Below are 25533 nucleotides of genomic sequence, written 5' to 3'. Positions count from 1 at the left end.
GCTTATGCTTTGGGCTCCGCACAGCAAGAAAGACTGAAGAAAATGGCGTTGGCTGCTTCTTTTATACCCCTGGTGCACTGACGTCAAGGAAGAGGCGACAGCAATCGACGCCGGACCTAGACTTCGGAATCGGGCCGACTACGGGTAGCCTGCCAGCAGGATAACCCAACAGTAATGACTGCAACAGTGAAACACGATGAACATCACACATGTATTGAGTTCTTACAAAAAGCAGGAAAGTCTTCTTAATTCTAATCACATTACATGTAATTAGACAAAGTCTACTACAGACAATGATGAAACTGCCATGAAAATTGAAGCTAAAACTACATACCCACCTTTAAAACTAAACACTGCAATCAAAGTAAAGCATTTGGAATATGATGAATACAGATTTCACTGTAGGTTTGTTTGGTAAAAACCACAAAGTTCATGTTACTTAAGTACACTGTAAAAGCAGAGAGTTTGCAAAGATACCCTATTCAGTATCTCTGTGCATATATCATTTCTGTGCAACGTGGAAAATGCAATCTATACCCAGAAGAAAATGGTACCGAGTACACAAACACACCCACCCAATCCAAGAAAGTTGCATTTTCTGTCACTGCAAAAGTTGCCACTAAAAATATCACTGTACAAAAAAATATACTTCCCTGAACTGACAATTAAAAAATGGTTCAACAAACTATGATGGCAACACCCATTTAAGTCTTCAAAGGTAGAATGAAAAACTTTGGTGATGTATGTATTTACATTCAAGGTGTAACTACTTTAAATATTTACCAATTGTCAAATGGTGACTGGGATACCATTTCATCTTATCAAATGACAGGCTTACATTGGCATGTTAGTGAGACAGTTTGCAGGGTTGTAGTATATGTGTATGTCACTTCATGCTTGGGGAGGCAAGTCCCATGTCTAGAAAATAGCTATTTTTCCATGCAATTCCCCCCATGCCTGCTATCACCCCCCCCCCGCAATCTGGGCAGGGCCCATCAACTCCTCTCACCTTTGAGTTTCACCTTGCATCAGGGCACGAGCTATCTGTGATGGCGCGCTCACTACCAAGGCAGTCATGAAGATGCTTTATTGTCCTCACTGGTATTGCAGTAATGAGGGTGTTAAAGCCTAAACCCACCTCTAAAAGAGGTGACATTACCTCTGTAACCCTAGAGGTCCACAACACCTTCTTCATGCAAGTGCATACTTTTGTATATCCACACTGAAGACTGCAATTTTATAAGGTTTTGTTGAGTCCAGTGTCCACACCTAGGCAGTTTATTTGCACTGCCACCCCTCCTCTGAGGGACAGTGGCAATGCATGGAATGTACTGCCCTAACTTCATCCAGGAGGGTTTTGCCTGTCCTCCCCTGCCAGCTCCATCAGACACCTTAGTCAAACTCTTGACATACACCATCTGAGCTGGTGGAGACAGTATTGTGTGAAGGTGGGCTTGGCATAACGGCTAAGGTCTTTACCTTAGAGATGAAAGGTACAGGGTTTATTTCTAATCTATGGTTATTGACTAGGCTTGTAGCAGTCTGCAGACTGACAGGTTTGCAAGTAAATACTAGGCTATGTATACAGCTAGTATTACATACAATAAAATCACACACATTTTACACAATTACCTTTTTCTGTGGAAATTACAACTCTCCATCAAAAACAAGGAAAACACAAACACTTTATTTAGGTACCCGCTTAACCAGAAGTCCAACTGAGTGGAAGCTTATTTTTAGTAGAGGATCTAGAAGCACTACCTGGTTAAATGTCATTAAATAAATATATAAATAAGCAGACTTGATCAGTCACATAATGGGCAAATGGAGGACGATTGAGTTTGTAGTCTCTGTACTCTACAGAGTAAGACTAGACAGAAAATCTCAAAGGAGCATGGGTATTTAATTCAAACCATGCACTAAATGAAAATGAGACACTGACAGTTTTCATCATTCCTCATTAAAACAAGGAATTTAAGGGACTGATAGTGACAGCAATTCAAGAGTTTGGGAAGAGAGAAAATGCTTCAGAAGGAACAGCTGAGAAATGAAAAAATGAAAATGGAATTTAAACAGGTGGCAGAAGTGCGACAGAGAGAGATGGGATAGTAGTACTAGAAATTATTTAGGGGAATTACCAAAGGTTAAGGTACTGCAAGTGAAGGGGAAACTTACAGAATGAGAGAGGCAACAATAATTATGAGTGCTGAAAGGAAATACAGCAGTATTTAGACAATATGCAGGAGTTTTGGTTGCTGTTAAGCAAACATTTCTGATAACCCCAGAACAGAAAAAAGAAAAAACTATTAGCACAATGACTTGGGCAACAGAGAATAGAAAAATAACCAGACACCCTAAAAAGGTATTGGAAATATGTTAGAAAGTCTATGAAAATCTGGATAGTGTCAAGGAATGGGGAAACCAAATAAAGATAAAGGAAATATTTATGGGAAATGGATATGCCAAATTTAGAATAAGATGAGTCGCAAGAATCAATAGCCAAGATAGAAGGGGATGAGAAAATAATTGTGACCCATCATCAAATAACAGAGAAGTCTCCACAAATGTACAGTATTCCTGTGGAAGTTTGGAAGCTAGGTAGAAGAACGTGTCAAGGATTTGAAAGGTGAACACTATTTTAAAAGAATGGACTTTACTAGCATCATGGATGAAAGCTATGGTGGCTGTATTACTCAAACAAGGCAAAAGACCCTTTAAACCTAACTTTATATAGACCAGCTTCAATTCTGAACCATGATTATAAAGTGTCCAAGAATATACTAGCTAAGAAAATCGCCAAGGTGTTGCCACAACTAACAAATTTTGATCTATATGGTTTTGCAGAGGAGAAAAACATTTGACATTAACAGAACACTGCTATTGTTGTTAGAGCAAGATGCAGAGAAGGCATTCAATAGAGTTAGTTAGGATTTAATGAGTATGGCAAAAGAACTATTTGCTTTTTTCCCAACAGAATAACAAGGTTAATTAGAAGGCGTATGAAGGGTCAGAGGCAAGAGTCAAGGTGGGAGGGTTAATCTCCGACAAGATGCATCGGAATAAAGGAACCAGGCAGGGATGTCTGCTTTACCCTTTGCTATTTGCCTTATACTTAAGAACGACTGGCAAACAAAACAAGGGCCAGACACATTTAAGCATATAACTGGTATGGTCCTCAACAAAAATTGGCCCTATTTGTGGAAGGCATTATTTTTTACTTGATAAATACACAAAATGATATTTCAGTGTTGTGGAATATTTTGAGCGAGTTTCATGTTTTTTTTTCCAGGATATAAAACAAAGAAAAAGCAAAGACTACAGTGGTAACCTACATTTGTGCACATGAATTGGTTCACCAATACTCATTTATGCAAAAGATGAAACACTTGGGTGTTTGGTTGAAAGGGATTCTTTTCAGTCAGCTAAAGATATGTGGGAAGAGATTAAACAAAAGGCTATACAAAAACTGAGAAGTTGGAAGTTCTTAACTATAGATATAAACAGTAAGATACAAGCAGAGAAAATGATTTTAGTCCCTGTAATACTATATGCAGGCCAAGCATATTTTTTATCAATCACAGAAGAAGCTGTGAACCATAATTTATAAAGCTTTTGAAAGGAATTTGTTTGGAAGGGAAAGTTAACTAGGATGAGTTATTTTCCCCCATATAAAGTACAGTTGTGTAAGAACTTAGCATAACAGCAGACGTCTTACTGATCACTGTTGCAGTCTTCCTAACAGATAAGTTCTAGCTCACAGATATCCAGCCGGGGTACCAAAGGTTTGCCTTCCTAAGATGTGCATCTGGATACTGACAGCAGCTCATCAGCATAGGAGTATAAATTCGGACATATGTATGAGATCCTCAGTGCATCTCCAAGCCAGCAGCAACCTGAAGAAAATCAAGGAAGGAGACTGGTCAGTTAGAGGGGCTTAGTTTGAAAAGGATAAGCAAGTTACCCTTCAGAAAAGCTGTAATACCCTGGGATAATAAGTGCATGTCTGAGTGCAAGGCAATACAGAAAAAAAACAACAAAATAAGAGAAGGGGGACAAGGTGGGAGGGAAGGAATACGGCAACAGTGATGATTAGGACATCTATTGTTATACAAATTCTTAAACAACTATGTCCTGAGTCACTGTTACAGTATTCTTAACAGATGAGCAATCGAAGAGCTGTAGACTGAGAGACAAGTAGCAAGCTTAAAGAAAAGAAGATTAAGAGGCCAGGAGACCAGACAGAACAGTTCTGGCAAACACTGCCCTGGACGAGAAGAAGGCATCTAGATTACTAGTGTTTTGTGAAAGTGTGGACAGATGATCAGGCAGCTTCTTCTAGAAAGGACCTAGTATCTACCTCCCTTGTAGAAGGCCCTAGATGAAGCGACTGCTTGACTGAAATGTGCTTTTGGCCACACAGGTAAAGTCTTTCCATTATGACAGTAGCAGAAGGAAAGAGTCGGAGATCCATTAAGCAATACTTTGTTTGGAAACTGGTTGTCCTAACCTGTAATCCATAAAGAACAGCTAGTCTGTTTTCCTGATAGCCTTAGTTTTGTTCAGGTAAAAATTAAAATTTCTGTGAATGTCTACGGCGTGCCCCCCCATATTTTGGTAACTGGGGAAGAAAGTGGGTAGCTTGATCGCCTAGTAAAGGGTTAGCCAGCTAACTACTTTTGCCAAGAATGAAGGTTTGGCCCAGGATTTTCTCTATGTGGAAGACCATAGAGTAGAAAAGCCATGAGGGCATGGAGTTCGGAGACTCTGCGTGCTGAATTCAAGGCCTGGAGGAGCACTGTTTTCCAAGTGCAGAATTTAAGAATAGCTGAAGCAGTTGGTTCAAATGGGGGTAAAGTCAGTATTTTTAAAACAAAATTAAGGTCCCGGGGTAGGGTGACAGGCTTCTTTGGAGGTTTAAGGTGTAAAACTCCTCTCAGAAAAAGCTTAATCTCTATCCTGGACATGAAAGGGAGCTCCAAAGGTATGCAAGCATTAATGACAGATAAGCGAGCCTTAATGGAAGAGTAGGCCAACCCCAAATGTAGTAAGTCACACAAGTATTGAAGTACTGAGGGGGGTGTCCGATAAAAGGGGTTGGAGTTTACACTTAAGGCACCAGACTGAGAATCATCTCTTCCATGTGCAAGACTTACTGGTGTTAGGTTTCCTGGTTTATTGTAGGACTCAAACCACCTCTTCAGAAAAGATGCATCTTCTAGGGATTAGAATCCAATCACCCAGAGTATTGGGCTGATTGATGCAAGACTGGGAAGAAGCTACTCTTTCTGTTCAGTGATTAGATCTGGTTTTGGAAGGACTCTCCAGTAATTTCCCTTGGATAGGTGAAACAGGAGTGGGAACCAGTACTGTCTTGGCCAGAAAGGTGCCAGAAACAGGAGTTTTGGAGATTACTTCTGGATTGAGTAGTAGCCTTGAAAGCAGAGGCATTTGAAAGGAAATGCATCTGTCCTCCAGGATAGAGGTGATTGGTTCTTTGTGAGGAAAAGCATAAGTACGTTATGCTTGGGTTAAGCACAAAGGTCCATCTGGGAAGTTCCCCATATGAATGTTATGGACTGAAAACATGCATGTTCAGGGACCATTCATGAGGGCTCTCCATGTCCTTGCTTAGAGAGTCAACAAAAACAATCTTCTGAGAGGGGATATGCGTCATTGCATGCGTGAGATTCAGCTCAGAGGCTAGGGGCCAAACTTCCTGTGTCAACCTGCACAGGGGGTAGGATCTTGTACCTCCCCACTTGGTTTGTACCACATCACTGTGGTGTTGTCCGTGTGCAACCGCAAGGTGCCTGGTCTCCTAAGATGCAAGAAGGTCTGTAGGGCTAGTAACGGTGCCCCTCATTTCCTTTACATTGATGTATTCTTTTATTCCAGTGGCAGGCCATTCTCTTTACACTCTGTTGTCTCCAAGTCCCCCATGCCCAGTTTGAAGCATAAGTAAACAGGAATAGTTATAGGTGGCTGGAGTGAATGGAAGGCCTGGGTTGAGAGTACCCAGGTTGCACCATCTAAGGTGTTCCTTTTTGATGTAAGAAGTGGAGGAATGCTAATATCTAGAGGGTGAGAGTGCAGGGACCACACTGATTTCAGATACCACTGTATTTTCCTCATGTGTAGTCTGGTAAGGGGCAACATAGTAACGGTGACAGCCATGAGTCTCAGGGATCTGAGGACTGGTCTGTCCAAACAGTGATCTTCTCTGGAAAGTGTTAACGCAGAGGCTGAGGAAGTGACCTTCTCCTCGGGAACAGAGGCATGCATGGCTGCCATGTCCAGGCTGAATACCAGAAAAGTCAGCTGTAAAGAGCTGGGATGTTTTTGCAATTGATGAACCCCAGGAAGGTCAAAAGTCGCACAGTGTAATGAATATGCTTGAGAAAACGTGTCTGTGGATAAAGCCTGGAGTAGAATGTCATCCAGGTAAAGGAACATTTGTATGCCCCTGAGTGTGGCAGAAAGCCACTACTGGGGCCAGACACTGAAAATTGCCAGAGCTGTAGAAAGATCAAGGGGCAAAGCAGTAAACTGAACATATTATGACGTAGTAAAGAGCCTGAGAAATGTTCTGCAGGAAAGAGACTGGAATATGCAGGTAAACATCCTTCAAGTATAAAGATTCCAGAAAAGCTCAAGAAAGAAGGAAGAGTTTGTACAGACAGCATTCTGAAAGAAGGATCTCTCAGAAAAGAGTTCAGCTGGGAGAGGTCCAGGACAGTTCTCCACTGACCCTCTCATCTTGGTAAAGAAAGATCCTTGAGCAAAATCTCTTTCCTAAAAAGGTTGAAGGACCCTCTTCTATGGTTGCCAGAGAGAAAATGTTGCACAATAGGGTCTAGCAAGTGTATCTGGTTAGGAGGTAATCAGGGTATGCCCCCAGAGATGGGCTGTTTTCCCGAAGACATAATATATCCCTCCATGATAATTATTATTTATTTTACATTTGTTTACTGGGTAAGTCCAACTGGACCATGGGTCCTTTTTCAGCGGAGCCCCGGGGGAAAAAAGCTCCAAATACAGAGGCTACATTTTACATAAGACAGTTTGTATACATGATATCATATATAAAACAAACATTTCTGCATCCATTGATTATAACATTGATAAATACATTATATTCAAACAAAATTTAATTCTAAACTAATTGGCTTATATATATATATATATATATATATATATATACACATTATATATATATATATATATATATATATATATATAAAAATAAATCTTTTTTTTTTTAATTTCTATGGTAAGGATGAAATATAAGTTAAAGAACAAGTGAATGAGGGGGCAGCTGTGAGTAAAGGAGAGAAGGAAAAGGTATATTTAAAGGGAAATATGTTGAGAGTGGAGGAGTTAGTAGAGAGCAGTAGGTGGTACAAGTACAAAACAGGGTATTCAGGAAAAAGGTGCTAGTATGCAGAAGATGGAAGTTAGGCTATGGATGTAATAAATGTTAGTATAGGAAGGTGGGATACATAGGTAAATCAGTTAGGATAAAGAAAGGAAGAGGATCCTTAGTGAGAAAAGCAAAGTGTTGAGAGGGGGAAGTGTTACTAGAGTAGTACAGAAAGGAAGAGGTGACTTAGTGCAGAAAGAAGAGTGTTTAGAGAGAAGTGTTTGTAGATTAGAAGTACCTATAAGAGATTAGTCAGGGATGTCACAGTTCCACAGCCAAAGATGTTGCAGATTGAACTTTAAGGCTTTTTTGAAGGAGGTAAAGGAAGCTATTGCTGTGATGTCGAGGGGGAAGGTTGTTCCACTGTTTGGCAACAGTAGTGCTATAGAGGGAACTACCTGCAGAATTATTGGCTTTGGTTACTTCTAATAGTTTTTGATATGACAGCAGGGGTCTTCTCAGGAGAGTGGAGGAGTTTGTGAGTTATTATAAGTTGGTTACAAAGAACAAGGTTGGGAAGTTCCAGCCAACCAAGGGTTTTGAAGGGAGTGCAGTGACGTGTTCGATGAGGTGTACTGGTTGCACACTTGGCAATTTTATTATAGCATGTTTGAAGAATGGTAAGGTCAGATTTTCTGAGATTGGTGAATATTGGCGATGCATACAAGAGTGTGGAAATGAGGTGGGTACATGCAATGGTGGCTCTGGTGGAGTCTGTTAGAAACTGTTTGCTCCTGTATAGCACTGCAAGTTTTTTTATGTACTTTCTTTATAGTGGTGGACGTGTCAGATTTCATGTTGCTGTCTATAACCCCTAGCAGTTTTGTGTGACTGACTGGAGATATGACTGAGTTGTTACTGGAGGTAATGTTAAATTTGATATTAAGGTAGGAGTGTTGTGTGGGTGGAAAGATAAGCTGAGTCTTATTGGGATTTAATATTAATTGCGAGTCTGAGAGACAACAGCTAGAAAAGAGGATTGGTGTTTGGTGGATGACTGTCTGCGGGGAGAGAGAGGCACAGATTAGTGTAGAATCGTCTGCATATTGTATGATGGAAGCATTGAGTGTGGCTGTGTGTAGGTTGTTTGTGAAAACAGCAATGGCCCTAGAATGGAAACTTGTGGGACTCCTAATTTGACTGGTAGTAATGCAGAGAGTTCCTGTTGCCATCTGGATGCCTGTTCAAAGGAGGTTGCTAGGCTGTTGGCCCGGAGGCCCTTATAAGCCTAGCCAAGAGTTTAGCCCATGTTTTGTCCACCTGTTAGGTAATTTCTAAACCAGGATATGGTAGATGGGCTTAGATTTAATTCTGCAAGTGTGCTGATGAGTTTGTCATGGTTTACCATGTTGAGGGCCTTGGAAAGGTCTAAGAATATATCAGAGATGTGCTTTCTATTGTTTCTGTATTTGCTGACCGTCTGTGTGAAAGACAAAAGAGCTGTAGTAGTGCTGTGTGAAGGTCTAAAGCTATGCTGTGTTTTTGCTAGTAGATTATGAGAGTTTAGGAATGTCATGATTTGTGTGTGTACATACCTTTCAAGGATTTTGGAAAGTGGAGAGAGTATGGTGATAAGTCGATAATTAGGGAGTTCTTTGGAGCAGCCTCCTTTGTGGAGTGATGTAGGCAATTTTTCAAAGGTGGGGAACTAAGCTTTTAGTTCTAGAATGATAAGATTGGTTATAGATATGCAATAGCATTAGCAGCAATCTTTAAGAATTCAGCTGGTAGTTTGTCTGCAGAGACGGCTGTAGGTTTCAGCTTATTAAGCATCTTTTTAACAGTGGAGATGTGGAAGCTCAAATCAGTAATATTGAGTTTGGGTGACTTGATAGTAGTAGGGTTTTTCTGAGATTAAGCTAGAGTTAGGATGGAATCTGTAAAGAATTTGTTGAACTGGTTTGCTATGCTTGTTGAGTTGTCAGAAGTTGAGGAGGCAGGGATGCCAGCTTTAACTGGGTGGAGTAAATTGATGATGGTTACCCAAAATTTTTTAGGCTTTAGAACTCATTTGTCTGAGGTCACTACTTTCCAGAATGGAAGAGTGCCAGTCTCTGTTTTTGAGAGAGGTGTGAAGGGGTTTGGAATGCATGGGGGGGGGTGGGGGCAGGTTGAATATAGTCACAGGGACCTACTACCAAACTGAGGCCTCCCAGAAGACATGCCCCTTGATTTTTTGGGGGGGATCCTCTCTTAGGAATTTTCCTTTGTGTGTTCCATGAACTTCCTTGGCAAAGGAGTAAGATTTTGCAATTTCTATGACACCTGGGAATTGTAAGAAGCAAAACCTGATCATAGTCTTGAAAAGGATGGCAGCTTTTGAGCCAAAACAGGAGGTTGTTACCCAAGAGGGAATCTAGAATCTTTGACTTGAAATCTGGAATAGGTTGGCCTCTCAACCAGGCATACTGGCTGATTACTGATACAGTACCAGCTCCTCAGAAGAGGCAACCACAGCATTAAAGCTGCATTTTATACTGTGCCTGGATAGTTTTGAGCCTGGGCCACTAGAGACTGCATATGTTGCTTTGATTCAGGTGTCTGGGGATCCATTATGGTCTTGCTTAAAGAGCAACACACAGTAAATATTTGGCCATTTGAGTTTGGTAGTTAATAGCTCTGAAGGGTAAAGTTTAGGACATATACACTTTCTTATCCCACCAGTCTGTTGCTTGAGTGTCCTTGTCACTGGGTAGGACATTAGTGCTAGAAAGCAACTCTGAAGGTTTTCCAAGGCCAGGGATAATGCAGTTGGGTCTTCAACAGGATTTTTGTAGAGGTACTTCGTTTCTAAAAAGTTCCTGATGAACTAGTCTGGTCTTTTTGGAACAGGAGGATGAAAATCAGATGTTGAAGAACTGGCTTAAAATGCACCCAGGTAAGCATCTACCACTGGTGGAACTGGAATAGCATCAGGAGCGCCTATTTCTAATAAGCTGTAGTATCTCTTTTGCATCTCATATGCCTGTTTGGACCGTCATTCAAAATGCTTTATCAAGCTTTGAAAGGTTTCTCCAAAGGCAACCTCTTCTAAGGGGGAATCTGGAAGAGGTGAGTCTCCCTCATCTGGAGATATCTGTTCTGGAGACTGAGAAGAAAAGATGAGTGAATCCCCTTACTGGTTCCCTTTCAGAGGAGGAGGAAGAATCCAAAGCCTGTTTTTGTGGTGTGGTCTGAGAAGGCTAGACTGCAAAGGAAGGAGGCTACAGAGGCATAACTGCCTCGAATAACCCCCAAGAAAAATTGATACATTCTTTCTTCCTGGATGCAGAAGAGGATGTCGAATTTTTTTCTTAGAGGTGATGTCTGCCTGTAACAGTTTAGGAGTTTGAGCCTTGGCACATTTCTATCAAAGTACCACGAATATCTTCCTGCACAAGGATCTGATGGGCTCCTTGAGGGCCCTCCAAGACAATGAGTTATGATTCAGGAGGAAGATTCAGTCATCTGCAAGACCTCAGGAGCCATATCATCCTCAGGCGGGGTCATGGTAGAGGTCTTGTGCGAAGACAGTGTACAGTGGGTTCGACCACTTCAGCAGGTACATCTGCTTCAGAGACAACAGAAAGAGAATCCTGTCTAGGTCTTTATAAGTTTTTCCTTGGATGGGAGTCAAAGTCCTGGTCTTTTAACATGGTGGAATTGGCCAAGCATTTCAGGCATTGGGTCTTGAGAAAGGTATTAAATGTGGATAGCTACAACATAGGATTTTAGGAACAAACAAATGACAGATGGAGCAAGTTTTATAGTCATGTTAAGCCTAGACAGAACAGGCATTTACTGTGCGAGTCTTTGTACAGAATTTGCCTACCTGCACTCGCACTAACCCCTACAAACTGACATCTAAACAATGTCCTACCAAGGGTAGTGTTGGCTTCCAAAAAAGCAATCACTAGAAAGTGTATATCAAAAGCTAAACTAACCATAATAGAATTACTGAATGTTGTAATTAAGATAAATTATTTGGAGGTGGGAGCTTTAGACAAAAAAAAAAAAAAATGGAACAAACTACGTAGAATTAAATGGAATCCGTGGAAATGATATATGCACAACAGCATTCAAGAGGAAGAGGAATGAAATTCCAGGAAGGGTAGACTGAGAAATCTAATAATGTTAATAAGAATAATAACTTAAGAAATGAGCTATATATATAATACATAAAAAGGAAAAAATATATACAGTGCTTTTTTGGTTTTTCATAACCGTATGCATGAAGGTCAGCAGGACTAAGACAGAATATATGTGTGTGAATGAGACTGAGGATAGAGGAATGGTGAGGATGCAAGGAGTAGAGGTGGTGAAGGTGGATGAGTTTAAATACTTGGGGTCAATAGTTCAGAGTAACGGTGAGTGTGGAAGAGAGGTGAAGAAGAGAGAACAGGCAGGATGGAGTGGGTGGAGAAGTGTGTCAGGAGTGATTTGTGACAGACTAGTACCTGTAATTGTGACAGACTAGTACCTGTAAGAGTGAAAGGGAAGGTCTACAAGAGGGTAGTGAGACCAGCTATGTTATATGGGTTGGAGACAGTGGCACTGACAAAAAGGCAGGAGTTTGAGCTGGATGTGGTAGAATTAAAGATGTTAAGATTTGCACTGGGTGTGACGAGGGAGGACAGGATTAGGAATAAAATATATTAGAGGGTCAGCCCAGGTTGGAAGGTTTGGAGAAAAAGCCAGAGAGGCACGATTACGTTGGTTTGGACATGTGCTGAGGAGGGATGCAGAGTATATTGGGAAAAAGATGCTAAGGATGAAACTACCAGGTAACAGGAAAAGAGGAAGGCCTAAGATAAGGTTTATGGATGTGGTAAGAGAGGACATGCAGGTAGTTGGTGTGACAGAGCAAGATGCAGAGGACAGGAAGAAATGGAGACAGGTGATCTGCTGTGGCGACCCCTAACGGGAACAGCCGAAAGAAGATGATGATGCGTATCCCCTACAACTGTGCAATATGTGAAGTTAATAAAGGTGTTTAAAAATACTCTGTACAATAGTCGACAAAAAATTTAAGCTATACATTCCTTTAAACATAAACCAAATTAGATGAAGTATGCAACTACATCATGACATGTTTTTAAGGTTTTGCTAGACAATTTCAGGATGTTTCAGGGACACAGTCCTATAAAGTTTAGGTAAACCAGTATGCTGCTCTGTGTTGTTACCTCCATTTGCTTCACTGTTTGTCAGCACAGTGTCTTATCTCTTGCCTTACGGCTCCAGTTCTGAGGCTGAATCTGACCACTGCCTCTGCCTCTGAGGAATCTGCAAATTCACCATCATTGTGTGGGTTTGCCCTGAACATTCAGGTTCTTTCTCCCGTCCTAAAATAAGCCCTGTCGACTGATTACTCTATACATAAACAGAGATGTAAATGTGTGTGGCTACATGAATACAGGGTGATGAATAAGCATATCACATGCAGTTCACTTGGCAAACATCAGAATCTTCTCCCCAATGTGCTGATATATAAAAGCAGCAATAAAATGTTACTCAAAAATCAGTATGTTCTGTCATTTTAAATGTTACAGAAAAAAAGGTTTGATACATATGCACAGTGCTGTTTTCCTTGCCTTTAACATTAACTTTAATTATGTAATGTATGCCAAATAGTTTGTCCACAAGAAAAAATATAATGAAATCTGAAATCATTACAGAGATATGGGCACTGTTCAGGGTTCAGTGGACTGGCTTGGGTTTCAGTATTGGCACATATGCCACCTCCTAGAACAGCTGACAGCATTCATCACAAAAAAAGCAGCAATTCAAAATTAGGTCACAGTTGTATACAGTTTCCCGCATAACATGTGATCGTATATGTATAATTTTTTCTGGATGATTCCTTTTATGTTGAAACTTTCCTAATTATGTAGCACATGACACATTTAAAGTGACTACTTCACTTAAAGGTACAGGTTCTTCAGGGGTCTCTTACTGAAAGGGCCTTATTTTGTTCCTTTTCTACTGACCATGACAGCTGTTTTCTTCTCCAAGGATTTTGAGAGGTCAACTATCCTTCTTGTGAAGTTTAATCAACTGGAACAAATACTAAAAACATTTGTATCCTTTTTTCCTATCCCTTCCTCAATTCCTTTAGATTTGTCAATGTTGAAGACTCTACAAGCTGTTCTTAAATGTACACTTTCCTGATTTCTTTTCTACAGTCTTTTTATTTCTAATTTGAGTTACCTTTTTTCTGTAAAATGTGACTTTTGATTGCTTTAAATGTTCTTATAATAGCATTGGTATACCTCTTATACTGTTCACTTCAGTATGCAGAGCTTGTGGGTGGGGAGAGGGGAGGGGTTAACAGGACTGTCTAATGAATGGCTGTCTGGCACAAGAAAAATGCCTTCAGTAATTCAAATCTCTTTGAGACAGATTATCTTCACCCTTCCTTAGATAACTAAAGATGAGGAGCCATTCCTGTCACTCTTGGTAAAACTAAGACGGCAAACAATGTGAGGACTGGGTTACTCTTGCTCTCATTTCCGTATCTGTTAAGTACATTGATGAAAGACTTCACGAACTGCAGTATTGGATATGTCTGTGCTACTGCAATTTGACACTGCAAGTCTCTTCAGAATAAGATCACTGTGAGATACAAAGCTCAGTTGTCACCCATTAGCTACTGTAAGAATGCCCTGAACCCTGAACACTAATATAACTTAATTATTGTTATTTAAATTCTCACTAACTACTACCTGTACAACAGATACTACACCAACATGGCATAAACAATGTAGCTGGGACACCTGACTTTACATTTCAAGCAAATTTTGAACTTCATTGCAGAAACCACACCTAAACAGAAAGAGCCCAGATTGGTAGAAGCTGAAAGCACTATGTGAAAATTTGCAGAAGCCATCTATGCCCCTTTTCTCTACTCTTGCAATAAAAAGAAATTCACATCATCTCCCATCTCACAATGCACATCATGGATTTCAACATAAATGCAGACTCCATTCTTTGTAAGCATCTTACTTAGATTTACCTTTACCCAGATGCTCTCACAGAAAGTTCAACCTGCAATTCCCTGTCCTAGACTATGCTCCAAGAAACCTCACGTCTGACTTGGCAATACAACTGACAGCCATCAATAACTAATACTAGCATCTTACAAAACATGGTGGCACAGTGGATAGCACTGTCGCCTCACAGCAAGAGGTCCCCAGTTCAATTCTCAGCTGGGGTGTCTCGTGTTGAGTCTGCATGTCCCCCCTGTGTTTGCATGGATTTCCTCATTGAACTCCAGTTTCCTCAAACATTCTAAAGACATGCAGTAAGTGGATTGGACACACTAAAATTGGCCACAGGTGCCCGTGTGTGTGTGCGTGGTGTGGATGAATGACCATGGCAGGGCTAGCCACCCAGCGGTATAAACCTTTGTCACTAACCTCATGTGCATAAAAAGGAAAAAGGTTGTGGATTGATCGATTGATCTTGCTAAAGTGTGTGTATTTGTGTGTGTGTGTGTGTGTGTGTGTGTGTGTGTGTGTGTGTGTGTGTGTGTGTGTGTGTGTGCGCGCGTGTGCGCGTGACTGCAGGCTATTCATCAGTAAGGCCAAGTACTCCCTCTTCCTAGTACTGTCCCAAAGTAGCTCGGTATCTTTTCTAAGTAGTCATCATTTTAAAAGACCTTTGTCTACTTTCTAAAACCGAAACTATTAAAGAATAAGTACCCCCCCCCCCCCCCCGTGCCATATATGTTAATGGGCAAACATTATGCTGACTTGCCAATTAATTAAAAAAAAATGAAAACTATGGACAGTCTTCTATTTTCACTACTGCAATTTCTATTTCTCCTTCCTACCTCTTAATGCATACCAGTATTACCACTAATAAAAACTAACTGAAATGTCAATGCTCTGTTTGCAGTTGCAAACAATATACATCTTGGTTTCACTAAAATATTGCAAATAATTGTACGTTGTAATACCAAGCACAGTGCAAACAATGTATATTAATCTAGGCTACTCCACTGAAACTCATTTATATGTAAATGAAAAACTGACCTTTGTATTTATGTAATGTTTTATTTTTATGGAGCTTTTCTTCCCGGGCCTCCTCTGAAGATGTGAATGTTTGCTCAGTCGGCCTTTCTTGGTAAACAAAGGCAATGAATACATGACAGGAATGGAGAAAGGTGATTTTACCAATAGGGATGATTGTAAGGAGTATAGAGAATGGGTAAGAGGAGCCCTGGAATTTACTACAGAAAATTAGCAAAGGAACCAAGGTATTGGGAGCAAATAACTCAAGAGGGAAAGGTGATAAAATGGCATAAGATTAAGTAGTAGTTTGGATTGCAGGTTAGGTAGTGCCTTCCCTAGCAAGGCTTGATAAGAGAATAGCAAAGAAGGGCAGGAGAGTGCTAAGTGAAAGGCCAGCTCTGGTAGATGTCTTTTTAGTTGAGTGTAGAACATACACTGCTTCTCCTTTTGGCTGCTCCCATTAGGGGTTGCCACAGCAGATCATCGGTCCACAGAATGAGTGGCAGTAGATTTTTTTTTACGGTGTTGAGTTGTCAGCCTGGCCCCCAACCTTCCTCAGGAGGTACACGCATGCACACAGTTACACCTAGGGAAAATTTAGAACGGCCAATCCACCTGCAGCAGGTTTTAGGAATGTGGAAGAAAACCGGATCATCCGGAAGAAACTCATGCGAACACAGGGAGGATATGCAGACTCTGCAGAGAAGGCATCCCAGCCAAGAATCAAACCAGAGAACCTCTTGTTGTGAGGTGACAAAGCTAGCCGCTGCATCGTAGAACATACACTGCTGATAACAAAAAGGTAATTAGCAGGTCATATAAAATACTGCATGATAACTGTAAGAATCAAAAAGTAGGTTAGAAGAGATTGGGAAGAGAGATTGGGAAGAGAGAGAATGGAAAGCACATTTACAAAGGAATGATGATGGAACATCTGTTTGGTTCCTTACTATGTAACATAGTCCAGAAGGTTTAGGATTTTGGCTTGGAAGCGTTTGCAAATGTATTTTTATACCCCAAACACTCCTCAGAGAATGTTTCCTCAGGTAGGCAGTAAATGCTGAAGGTGTGATGGAAAAGATAAGTAACTGAGATGATGTTTTTTGGGACTGCAAAGATTTGTCAGATTTTTAAGATTCCCAATAGAGTAATGCTGAGGTGCAAACATTTTTAACTAAGGAAAAGATTGTTTGGGAGTGGGATACAGAATCTGAATTGCTGAGACACAGTAAAGCATTACGCCAAATTGAACGATATTGCTTCAAAAAATTACTAGATTCAATTCAACTTTAGTAGAAGTACTGAATATATTGTCAAGGGGAGAAAAGAACTGGAGGGGGATCTTTAGAAAAGTAAAGGAGTAAATTACATAGAAATAAATGCATTGTTTGGGAACAATACATGCAGAATAATGCTCAAGAAGAGGAATGACACAAGAGAATTCAGGAAATTAGTTATTTATGGAATGTTAATGTGAATGATAATTGTTAGAAAATGTATACGTCATGAAAACAATGAAAAAAGTTACTATAATTTGTTTTCTTTTCTATTAATGTAAGTGTACTTATGTCAGCTTTAAAATATAAGAATTTAATAAAGGTATTAAAAAAAAATCAACCCTGGACAGGAAATGACAATCTCACTCTACAATACTAGACACTCCTTAGGAACCCCTACATCCTCATCCTTCACAAACTACATGGCCAATAATAAATGTTCCCAGCTCCTGCCACCAGCAACTACCTCAGGCAACAAATACTTTCATTCAGATTTCACACTGAGCTTTAGTTGTACTGGTATTGTACAAATAAACACTATGCTCAAAGGATTCCTTCCTATGTCAAACTTGGTCCTCATGGTTCGTATGTAATATTCAAGGCTTGCAAAATAGTCTGTTTCTATACCACAAATATGGAAAACTTCCAATAATAAACCAGGCAAATCAAAATATGTGAAAAAATAACCATCCTCTAGGGAAAGCAATGCAACTGATGTCAGTAACTACCATCATAACTCTCTTAATAGACGAACAAAATCCTTGAAAGAATCTCTGCTTCACAAGTTTAAAAACATCCATCTAATTTTGGTCTCTTGTATTTAACATTTCAGGCCCACTTTCTCTTTCAAACATCAACTATGCAATTACAGACCAATAGCCTGTTGCCTTATTCATAGTCTTAAAGCCTTGAGATTCATCCCACCAACTCCTAATTCATGAGGTCCTTTTGTACATATGCCATCAAAGCTGCAAAGCATGGTTTTCTAGAAAAGTATCATCTGGGAAAGATAAATTGACTGATTTGCCAGGTCACTTTAATTGCAAAACATTACCTATAATATTGCAGACCGTGGTTTTCAACAGATTGCTGCAGTCAATTTTTTTTTTCCAATCTGCAGCAACCTTAAGAGATAAAATATAAGCTGTGATGTACAGAAGACGCAGTACATATTTTTATTTATTTTATTTCCTAAATGGGGTAGAGTGCTGATCCACATGGACCTTTTCTGGACTCAGCCAGTGAGCGCACACTGGTTAAGTGACTTGTGCAAGTCACTCAACAGGCAAATGGTGTCTTGAGGAAATCAAACCATCAGCCACAGAAAGCAGCCTTTTAACAGCTCGTTGCCTTAATTCTCTGCACTGACAGACATACAAAAGCATGTTTATTTTTGTATGTTTTGGTAACAAGTTTTCTGTATGGTTACTAATGGCTGAAATTACATTACTATCCCAGACATCATCTGTGAACATGCAGCTATTTGAAATGGCCCTAACTTAGTCCAGCTTTTCCTGTTCTATACTGCAATATCATACAGTATCACAGGATTTAATAGCGACCCTCTTATTTACTGTACAGAAACTCCCTTACCATCTTTGAACCCTGACCTTTAGGCATTAACTCCCTTGTGTAATTCATATCACTTCACACTCCGCATTAGTACTACTCTCGCTGTGGATTTCTCCAATGTGCACAACTAGCTCCTTACCAATATCAACACCTTTAATGTTGTATAGAGAAAGGCTACACCGATTTCAAGCTTATGCCCTAAATTTTGTTCACTCCTGAATGGAAGACTGCTTCTTCCGTAACCCTCACACTGAATTAACAGACCAATTTAAATAACTGGATCTGTGGTTAGTTCCCTACTTTTCTTCTCCAGCTGTAATGAATACTTTCAAAACAGACTGAGCACAACTATAGGCACATCTTCAATTTCACATCAGTCACCATGCTGGTCAGTGCTGCAACAAGGAAGAAAATGTTCATCCATTCTGTTAACTATGCCTTTATGCCCTATACATTAAGTGCACAATAGCTCTTTGGTTATTCTGAGAGGGAAGCAACTTGGGGACTACCCATGTGTATGAGTGATGCACTGTCAAATTCTGAACACCCTCATTCCATTACTTGATCATTTTAATCAGTTCTTTCACTTTAACCATTGGTCCAACAATTTGTGCAAATAAGTGCAACACAACTCTCCAAGGCTTTTATAAGACTATGCTGGCCTCTCGCTTCTCATTTGCACTGTTCCATTACAGTGTATAGTTTATTTTATTTTACATTTGTTTACTGGTAAAGTCTGAATGGACAGTTCCATTTTCAGCAAAGGCCCGGGGTGAAAAGCTCCAGATAACATTCATACAGCAATCAGGAAGAAACCATCAAAAACATGATCAGCGAATAACAAGCAGTACATAGTAACCAGCTCTGGATACATTATATCAGTTCAGAGGATTCTCACATCGTATGACATGCAGTAGTTTTTACATATACCTTCAATATTGTAATATTGCTGGGATTATGACAGAAATCACTTAAGAGGAGTAATTCATGTCTATAATTTAAATTGGTTTACTAATAGACTTCTCTCATGGTTGCAGTATGTCCGGATGTCAATTAGTAGGAGGGTGAAACAGTGTCTCATAGTACAGAGCACTTAATTTGAAAATAGAGAAAAGATGCTAAGTGAAGGGGGCTAGATAAAGTAGATATTCTTGCATGTGTACAGGCCTGCAGAAGGGTTAGTTCTGTGAGTATTGCAGGATGTTTCAAAAGCCTTATTGGATTAAGATTAAACATACATTGCTCCCGAATGTTTACCCTGGGGAAATGCAGGCGCATAACCAGTTGTTCATGTAGTGGGATTTGAGGAGGAGTTTAAATTGTGTAGTTGAGTTACTGGATGTTATGTGGCTAGGTAGGGCATTCCAAGCTTTAGAAATAAGAGTAGCTAGAGAGATTTCCCAGCTTCATTATTATGTATGGCGACATCTAAGAGGTTTTGGGTACTAGATCTCAAAGTTTTTGTGGTATAAGGCAGTATTAGATTCTGGAGTGCTGGGATTTTATCAGGGTAGTAGTACAACTTGTGTGCTAGTGACACTTCATTGAGATGCATTAGCTGAGGCAGCTCTAGCCAGTGTAGTTGTTTGAGAGAATCACAATGATGTGTTCTATATGGTGACTCTGTAGCAAACCTAGCGATCTTGTTATAACAAGATTCAAGTTTGTTTAGGCTAGTTTTACAAAGATTAGTTAGAGCAGAGGATGCTTAGAGGACGGTAGATAACAGATATGTCCAAGCTATTGTGGCTTTAGTGTTCTTAGAGAGAAATTGCTTGTTCCGATAAAACAGTCCTAGTTTTTTTTTTGTGAACTTTGATGGTTTGCGCAAGGTGAATATCAAATCTTAGGTTGTCTACTTCAACACCTATGAGTTTGGTGTGGGTGGTTGGGGTGATAACTTTATCATTTCCAGTAACAAAACTGTGATCAGTTGGGGGGGGGGGTCTACATGGGCTGAAAAGTAGTAGTTTTTTTTGTTTTATTTGGGTTGAGTATAAGCTGGGAGTTAATGAACCAGGTCTCAACTAATGAAAAGCAGTTTTGGGTTAGAGAGTGAAGGTCTTCTAATGTGGGAGCGGCACATATGAGGGTGGTGTCATCAGCATATTGTACTACCGAGGCCTTGGGTGTAGATAATGAGAGTTGATTGGTAAATTGAGAGAACAGCAATTGGCCTACGATGGAGCCTTGAGGGACTCCTAATGATTCTGGCAATAGAGAGGATAGTTGGTTCTGCTATTTTACTGCCTGCTGGAGTCCTGATAGGTAGTTTTTAAACCATGAGATAGAGGAAGTACTGATGTTTAGGGCAGCTAGTGTATTAAGGAGTGTATTGGTTTACCATATCAAAAGCTTTAGCTAAATCTAAAAATATGGCGGAGTCTGATTGTCCTTTGTTTCTGTGGTGATTAACTGTATTGGTAAATGACAGTGCTGTGGTGGTGCTGTGGAAAGTTCGAAAGTCATGCTGATATTTAGAGAGCAGATTGTTTTTTTTGAAGGTAGTTCATTAGTTGAGTGTGAACAACTCTTTCTAGTATTTTTGATAAGGGTGATAAAATAGCAATTGGACAGTAGTTATCGAGTTCTATATAGTAGGTACTTTGCACTCTGCTATAGACCTATTAATGAGAATTGAAACAGGAGAGGCTATAGCTTCTGCAGCTATCTGGAGGAATTCTGCTGGCAGGTTATCAGCATCCACGGTGGTTGGTTTAAGTTTCTGGAGGGGTTTTAGAATGGATTTGACTGGCACAGGCTGCAAGCTAAAGTGAGATATTACCTATATATTATTTTTGTATTTGCGCTATTTTGTATGGTTGCTAGGGTAGAGTAACTAGTATTAACCTGGTTATTAGCTAGGACCTGAATTGTTTCAGTAAAATATTTATTGAACTGAGTGGGAATGTTATCATGGTTGTTTACTGTTGTGGGTGTAGGGGTAGTAGATTTCCCTGGCTGCAATACAGAATTTATTGCAGCCCAGAATTTTTGTGGGCTGTGAGCATGTTTTTCCTGATTTGGGTAAGAGTTGATTTTGTCTAGTTTAATGAATTTCTTTGCTTTATTACAAAGTTCTAAGTAGTTTTGTTTTGTTGACTGGGTTTTGTTTTTGTGGAATTGTATCCACACTTTGCCCCTTTCTTTCAGAATAGATTTGGTAACCTTAGTTAGTCGGGGGGCATACTTTGCTTCAATTCTTATGAAAGTTGAGTTAAAGTAATGTACATCCTCATCAAGAGATAGTTGTGTCAGTGGACTCCAATAGCAACATTTTAGGTAGTGGATAAAGTCATTAGGTTTAAAGTTTTCTGTTTCTGCTTCTCTTAAGGTTATCTGGATAAAATGGTGAGTTTTAGTTCTGAGAAGGTAGGTTGGCTGGTGATCACTAAGACTGGCAGACAGCCAGCTTGGGATGCGAGGGAGGGAAGATGCACAAGAATCCAGTCCAACATGGACTAGCATTTGGATATTTTATCAGTTTTGGTGGGGGACGTAATAAGTTGGGTAAACCCATGGAGGTTCAGGTGGGTAGATGGATTGTGGACAGAGCAGTTAAGCCAATTTATATTAAAGTCTTCTAACAAAATATTTTCCTGAGGCAAGGAGTTTGAGATCTAGTCTATTAGGTTTTTCAGGATTGAATGTTACCTGGGGGAAATAGCAGCCAATGATATTTGTGTTTACTGGGGTTAAGTTTTAACTTAAAAACAAGTTCTACATTATTAATGCCTGGAATGTTAACATCAAGTTGTTCTAGGACGAGATGGTTTATGAATATTATCGCTACCCCCACCCCCTTTTGCCTGTTCTGTCTCTGTGAATGATACTGTAGCCTGGTGCCGTAATTTCATTAATATTGGTTTCTGGTTTTAACCAGGTTTCTGTAAGACAATTTCAGGTTTATATAGGGCTAGTAGGGCATGAAGGTCATGGACCTTATTTAGGATACTTCTCACATTCAGGTTAAGAAAAAGGAGAGAGGCATTTTGTCTGTGGAGTAGGGGACTAAGCTGATCAGGGCTTGGGTTGGTTAGTGTGTCAGAACCAGGGTTGGGGTGTATGTCACCATAGTTATAGCAAGGATGGCACCATAGGTATAGCAAGAACTTCCAAAAGTAAGTGACAGAAGACTTCCTGCATATTTGTAACCCATATCCCAACCATATTTTACCTGCTAATACATTACAGGCCCACTTTCATTACACTGCCAGATAGATACGAATGTTTTAAAAAAGGAACTTGAACTGGGCTAGTGAAGCTGGCCTGTACAGTTTACAGCCTAGCCTCATTATCATACCTTGTTCTACTACTACTGCGCATTCAGTAACTTTTAACCCAGACAGCTTACTTCTTTGTGTTGTCCTACTACATTGTATTCTATTTAATAACGGATACCTCATGGCTCCTTTATGTGTTTATCTCCAGAGATGTAGCTGAAATGGATGTATACCAGTTCACAGAGCCACAATTTTATCAAACTGCCACTTTGCGACATATCATAAGCACAAAATTATGAGTGCTTCATCCTGCAATCTCAAATATAAGAATGAGTGCACACATGCATCTTACCATAGGAAAAAAAAACAGACTGAGGCAGTCGCACACAACACAACACTATTACAGATTGCAAACAATACTTCAATAGATGTTGCCTACCGGTGTTTGTACATCACTTTTTTGTTTCCCTCCTGTTTTCACTGGAGAAGTAGGTATTTCCCCATCTGCTGACTCAGAAGTTAAGGCTTTTCTTTCTCTTGGATGGGATTTGACATCAGTCTTTGTGACTCTAAACCTGAAAGTAAATTAAAAAAATGCATTGGTGCACTCAGTTTGCCAATAAAAATACAATGCAATTCAAACCAGCAGGCTATTATTTGCAAAAAAAATTAAACACCAATGCTATCTAGAGCCTTTTTTTTTTTTTTTTTTTTTTTATAAATAGCACAGAAATATATAATCATCTTCATAACGACAGATCTTAAATTCCCAGTGTGTGTAACATACAAGACTGATACTGAGACAGTTGTCTACCACAAGGATTTTCATCTGGTTAGTACAATGGAAAAAAAATACATTTTTGTTAAATGGTAGCTGCTCTTACATCGTCAGACTCCTGTCCCTCAAGAAATGAGCAAGCGCTACAGAAGGCATTCCTCAAATTCCCAAAAAGGGCCTTCACCAGTTTGAGATGTCAAAAGAAAACGCTACTAAAAACTGAGAAGTTACAAGAAATACTATTTTCATCCAATTCTTTGTTGAAAAGTGTTAGAAAGCAATTAACGTCAACCCAAACCATGTGTCTGTTTCACATTTATTAGGATCAAGTTTATCAGACTTGCCATCCTTCGTAAACAGATTACTGATGGGAAAATATATTCTACAATTATTTCATTGTGGTACTAATGACCTTTGGAACACTACTTCAACTAACATGAAATAAGTAAACTTGAAAAGAATATTAACGTGGCGGCAATCGAACTAATTCACAGTAAAGCATGGAATGAATGATCATCTTCAATCTATGGCTGTTTTATACAATAATTTGTTACAAGGTCTTTGTGTTACTTATGTGAATCTTATTACTTGCCAAGAAAAGTTTGCGACCTGAATGCATGCAAAGGATGGGTTACATTTAAGTTGCTACGATTTTGAGTTATGCTGGCAGTGCAAGAATTTTTCAGGTCTTTCTTGTCAAAATTAACAAGCGTTTCCCACAAAGGATCTAAACTTTTGAGAATACATTATTACAATGCCAGGAGCCTGTACACGTATTTTATTTTGTCTTGCATATCTCAGCATGAAAGTTTTCACATTCTTGCTATTACAGAAGCATAGGATTCTGCCAATCTTTCCTTTCAAGGAAGTAACAAAACTGAACATCTTAGATTAAACAAAAATAGAGGAGGTGTTACATTATTGACATCCAATTTTAACATTAAACTTGGAAACCATTGTGGTGGACCCAAGTGCTACGCCAAGCCCAAATAATTTGAGGCTAATTTGTTCTTACAAAAAGTCTACAGATAAATCTCAAGACTTCAGTGTTTGGGAAATTTACTTTGATCAGAAGCATTTTTTTACATGGAGACTTGAATTACCCTAAAATAAACTGGGACTCCATTTAGAAATTTGAAAAAGACCTTTTAGATATATTGGCATATCATTTGTTTCAACTAATTAAATGTTCCAACTACAGGGAGTCAAGTTCTAAACGTATTCAGTTTCTCATGTTAATAATGTCAATGCAGATCCTCCCCTGAGCAATTCCGACCATTGTTTGATTCCTTTGCTGTTCCATTTGGTCAGAACCATTCACTTAGGACCATTAAAAATAGGACTTTAAAAAAACTCAAACAAATCTAGCTCTCATTTGACAGAATCTGTGTTATCAGAATAACCTGGGCATTGTGATTGGGAGCAAATCTTTTATTGGAATTGATTCTGATTTGGTAAGTAATGCTTTCAGTATTCACTGAAGGGATCCCCTGCACAGGACAGACCAACGTCCAGCCAGTATACCAAAGCCTTTAGATTTTATAAGCACAGAACATCACATGTATGCTAGATTTGTAGGGCACAGGGCATAAAGGTGACGTACAGATGCAAATACTCAGAAATGAATTGCCCCAGGGGAACAAAATAACTCCAAGGACAACACAGAACACACATCCAGAAGGAAAAAGCTCAGAAGGGAAAAAGGAAATGACAGCTTCTCAGCCATGAGGGTAACAAAAAAACAGGTTAAAAGCCATAAGGGGGAATGATCGACGGACTGAATATTGCAACAGTGAAGATAAGAACATCTACTGTTAAGGAAACATTTTACACAACTGTACTGTGTCCTTCTACATCACTGTTGCAGCATTCTTCACTGATGGGAGAGTACAACGGCCAAGATGAAGAACTGCATGAGGAAGGCACAGAAGCTCCCTCTACAAACCCATGAAGATCATCCCTGTCAAAACTTGTCCTGGAAACAACATCCAATTTGCAATGCTTACTAGAAGTATGAACAAGGAACCAAACAGCAGCTTCGGGGATGGAATTTGGTGCCCAAACTCTTGAAGAAAGCACCAGAAGAGGCAAACACCCTAGCAGGATGTGTCTTTACAGACGAAGATGTTTGCCAGGAAAGGAGTAACAAAAGGAAATGGTCTTAGAAGCCAAGGAAGAGATGGTTTGCTTGGAAACAGCTAAATCCAAAGTCCTGGGATGAAACATTTGCTCAGATTTATGAATAATCTTTTTATCCAAATAATATCTGAGC

At 39.6% G+C, this 25533-nt stretch overlaps 1 protein-coding gene across 1 annotated transcript in view; it reads right to left on the bottom strand.

The window, feature by feature from the left end:
* RELL1 (RELT like 1) overlaps positions 1–25533 on the bottom strand; it is a 456049-nt gene that overhangs the window by 64337 nt on the left and 366179 nt on the right. Inside the window, exon 6 of the mRNA XM_044062145.1 lies at positions 22923–23058. Within this exon, the coding sequence (XP_043918080.1) occupies positions 22923–23058 (136 nt within the window). The remainder of the gene's footprint in view (positions 1–22922; positions 23059–25533) is intronic.

This window comes from Protopterus annectens, chromosome 2.part1 (genome assembly GCF_019279795.1).
Source record: "Protopterus annectens isolate FY-2018-M chromosome 2.part1, PAN1.0, whole genome shotgun sequence".
NCBI classification, from domain to species: domain Eukaryota; kingdom Metazoa; phylum Chordata; order Ceratodontiformes; family Protopteridae; genus Protopterus; species Protopterus annectens.
Note: the sequence above shows the minus strand (reverse complement) of the source record. Positions and strands in the feature narration are given on the sequence as shown.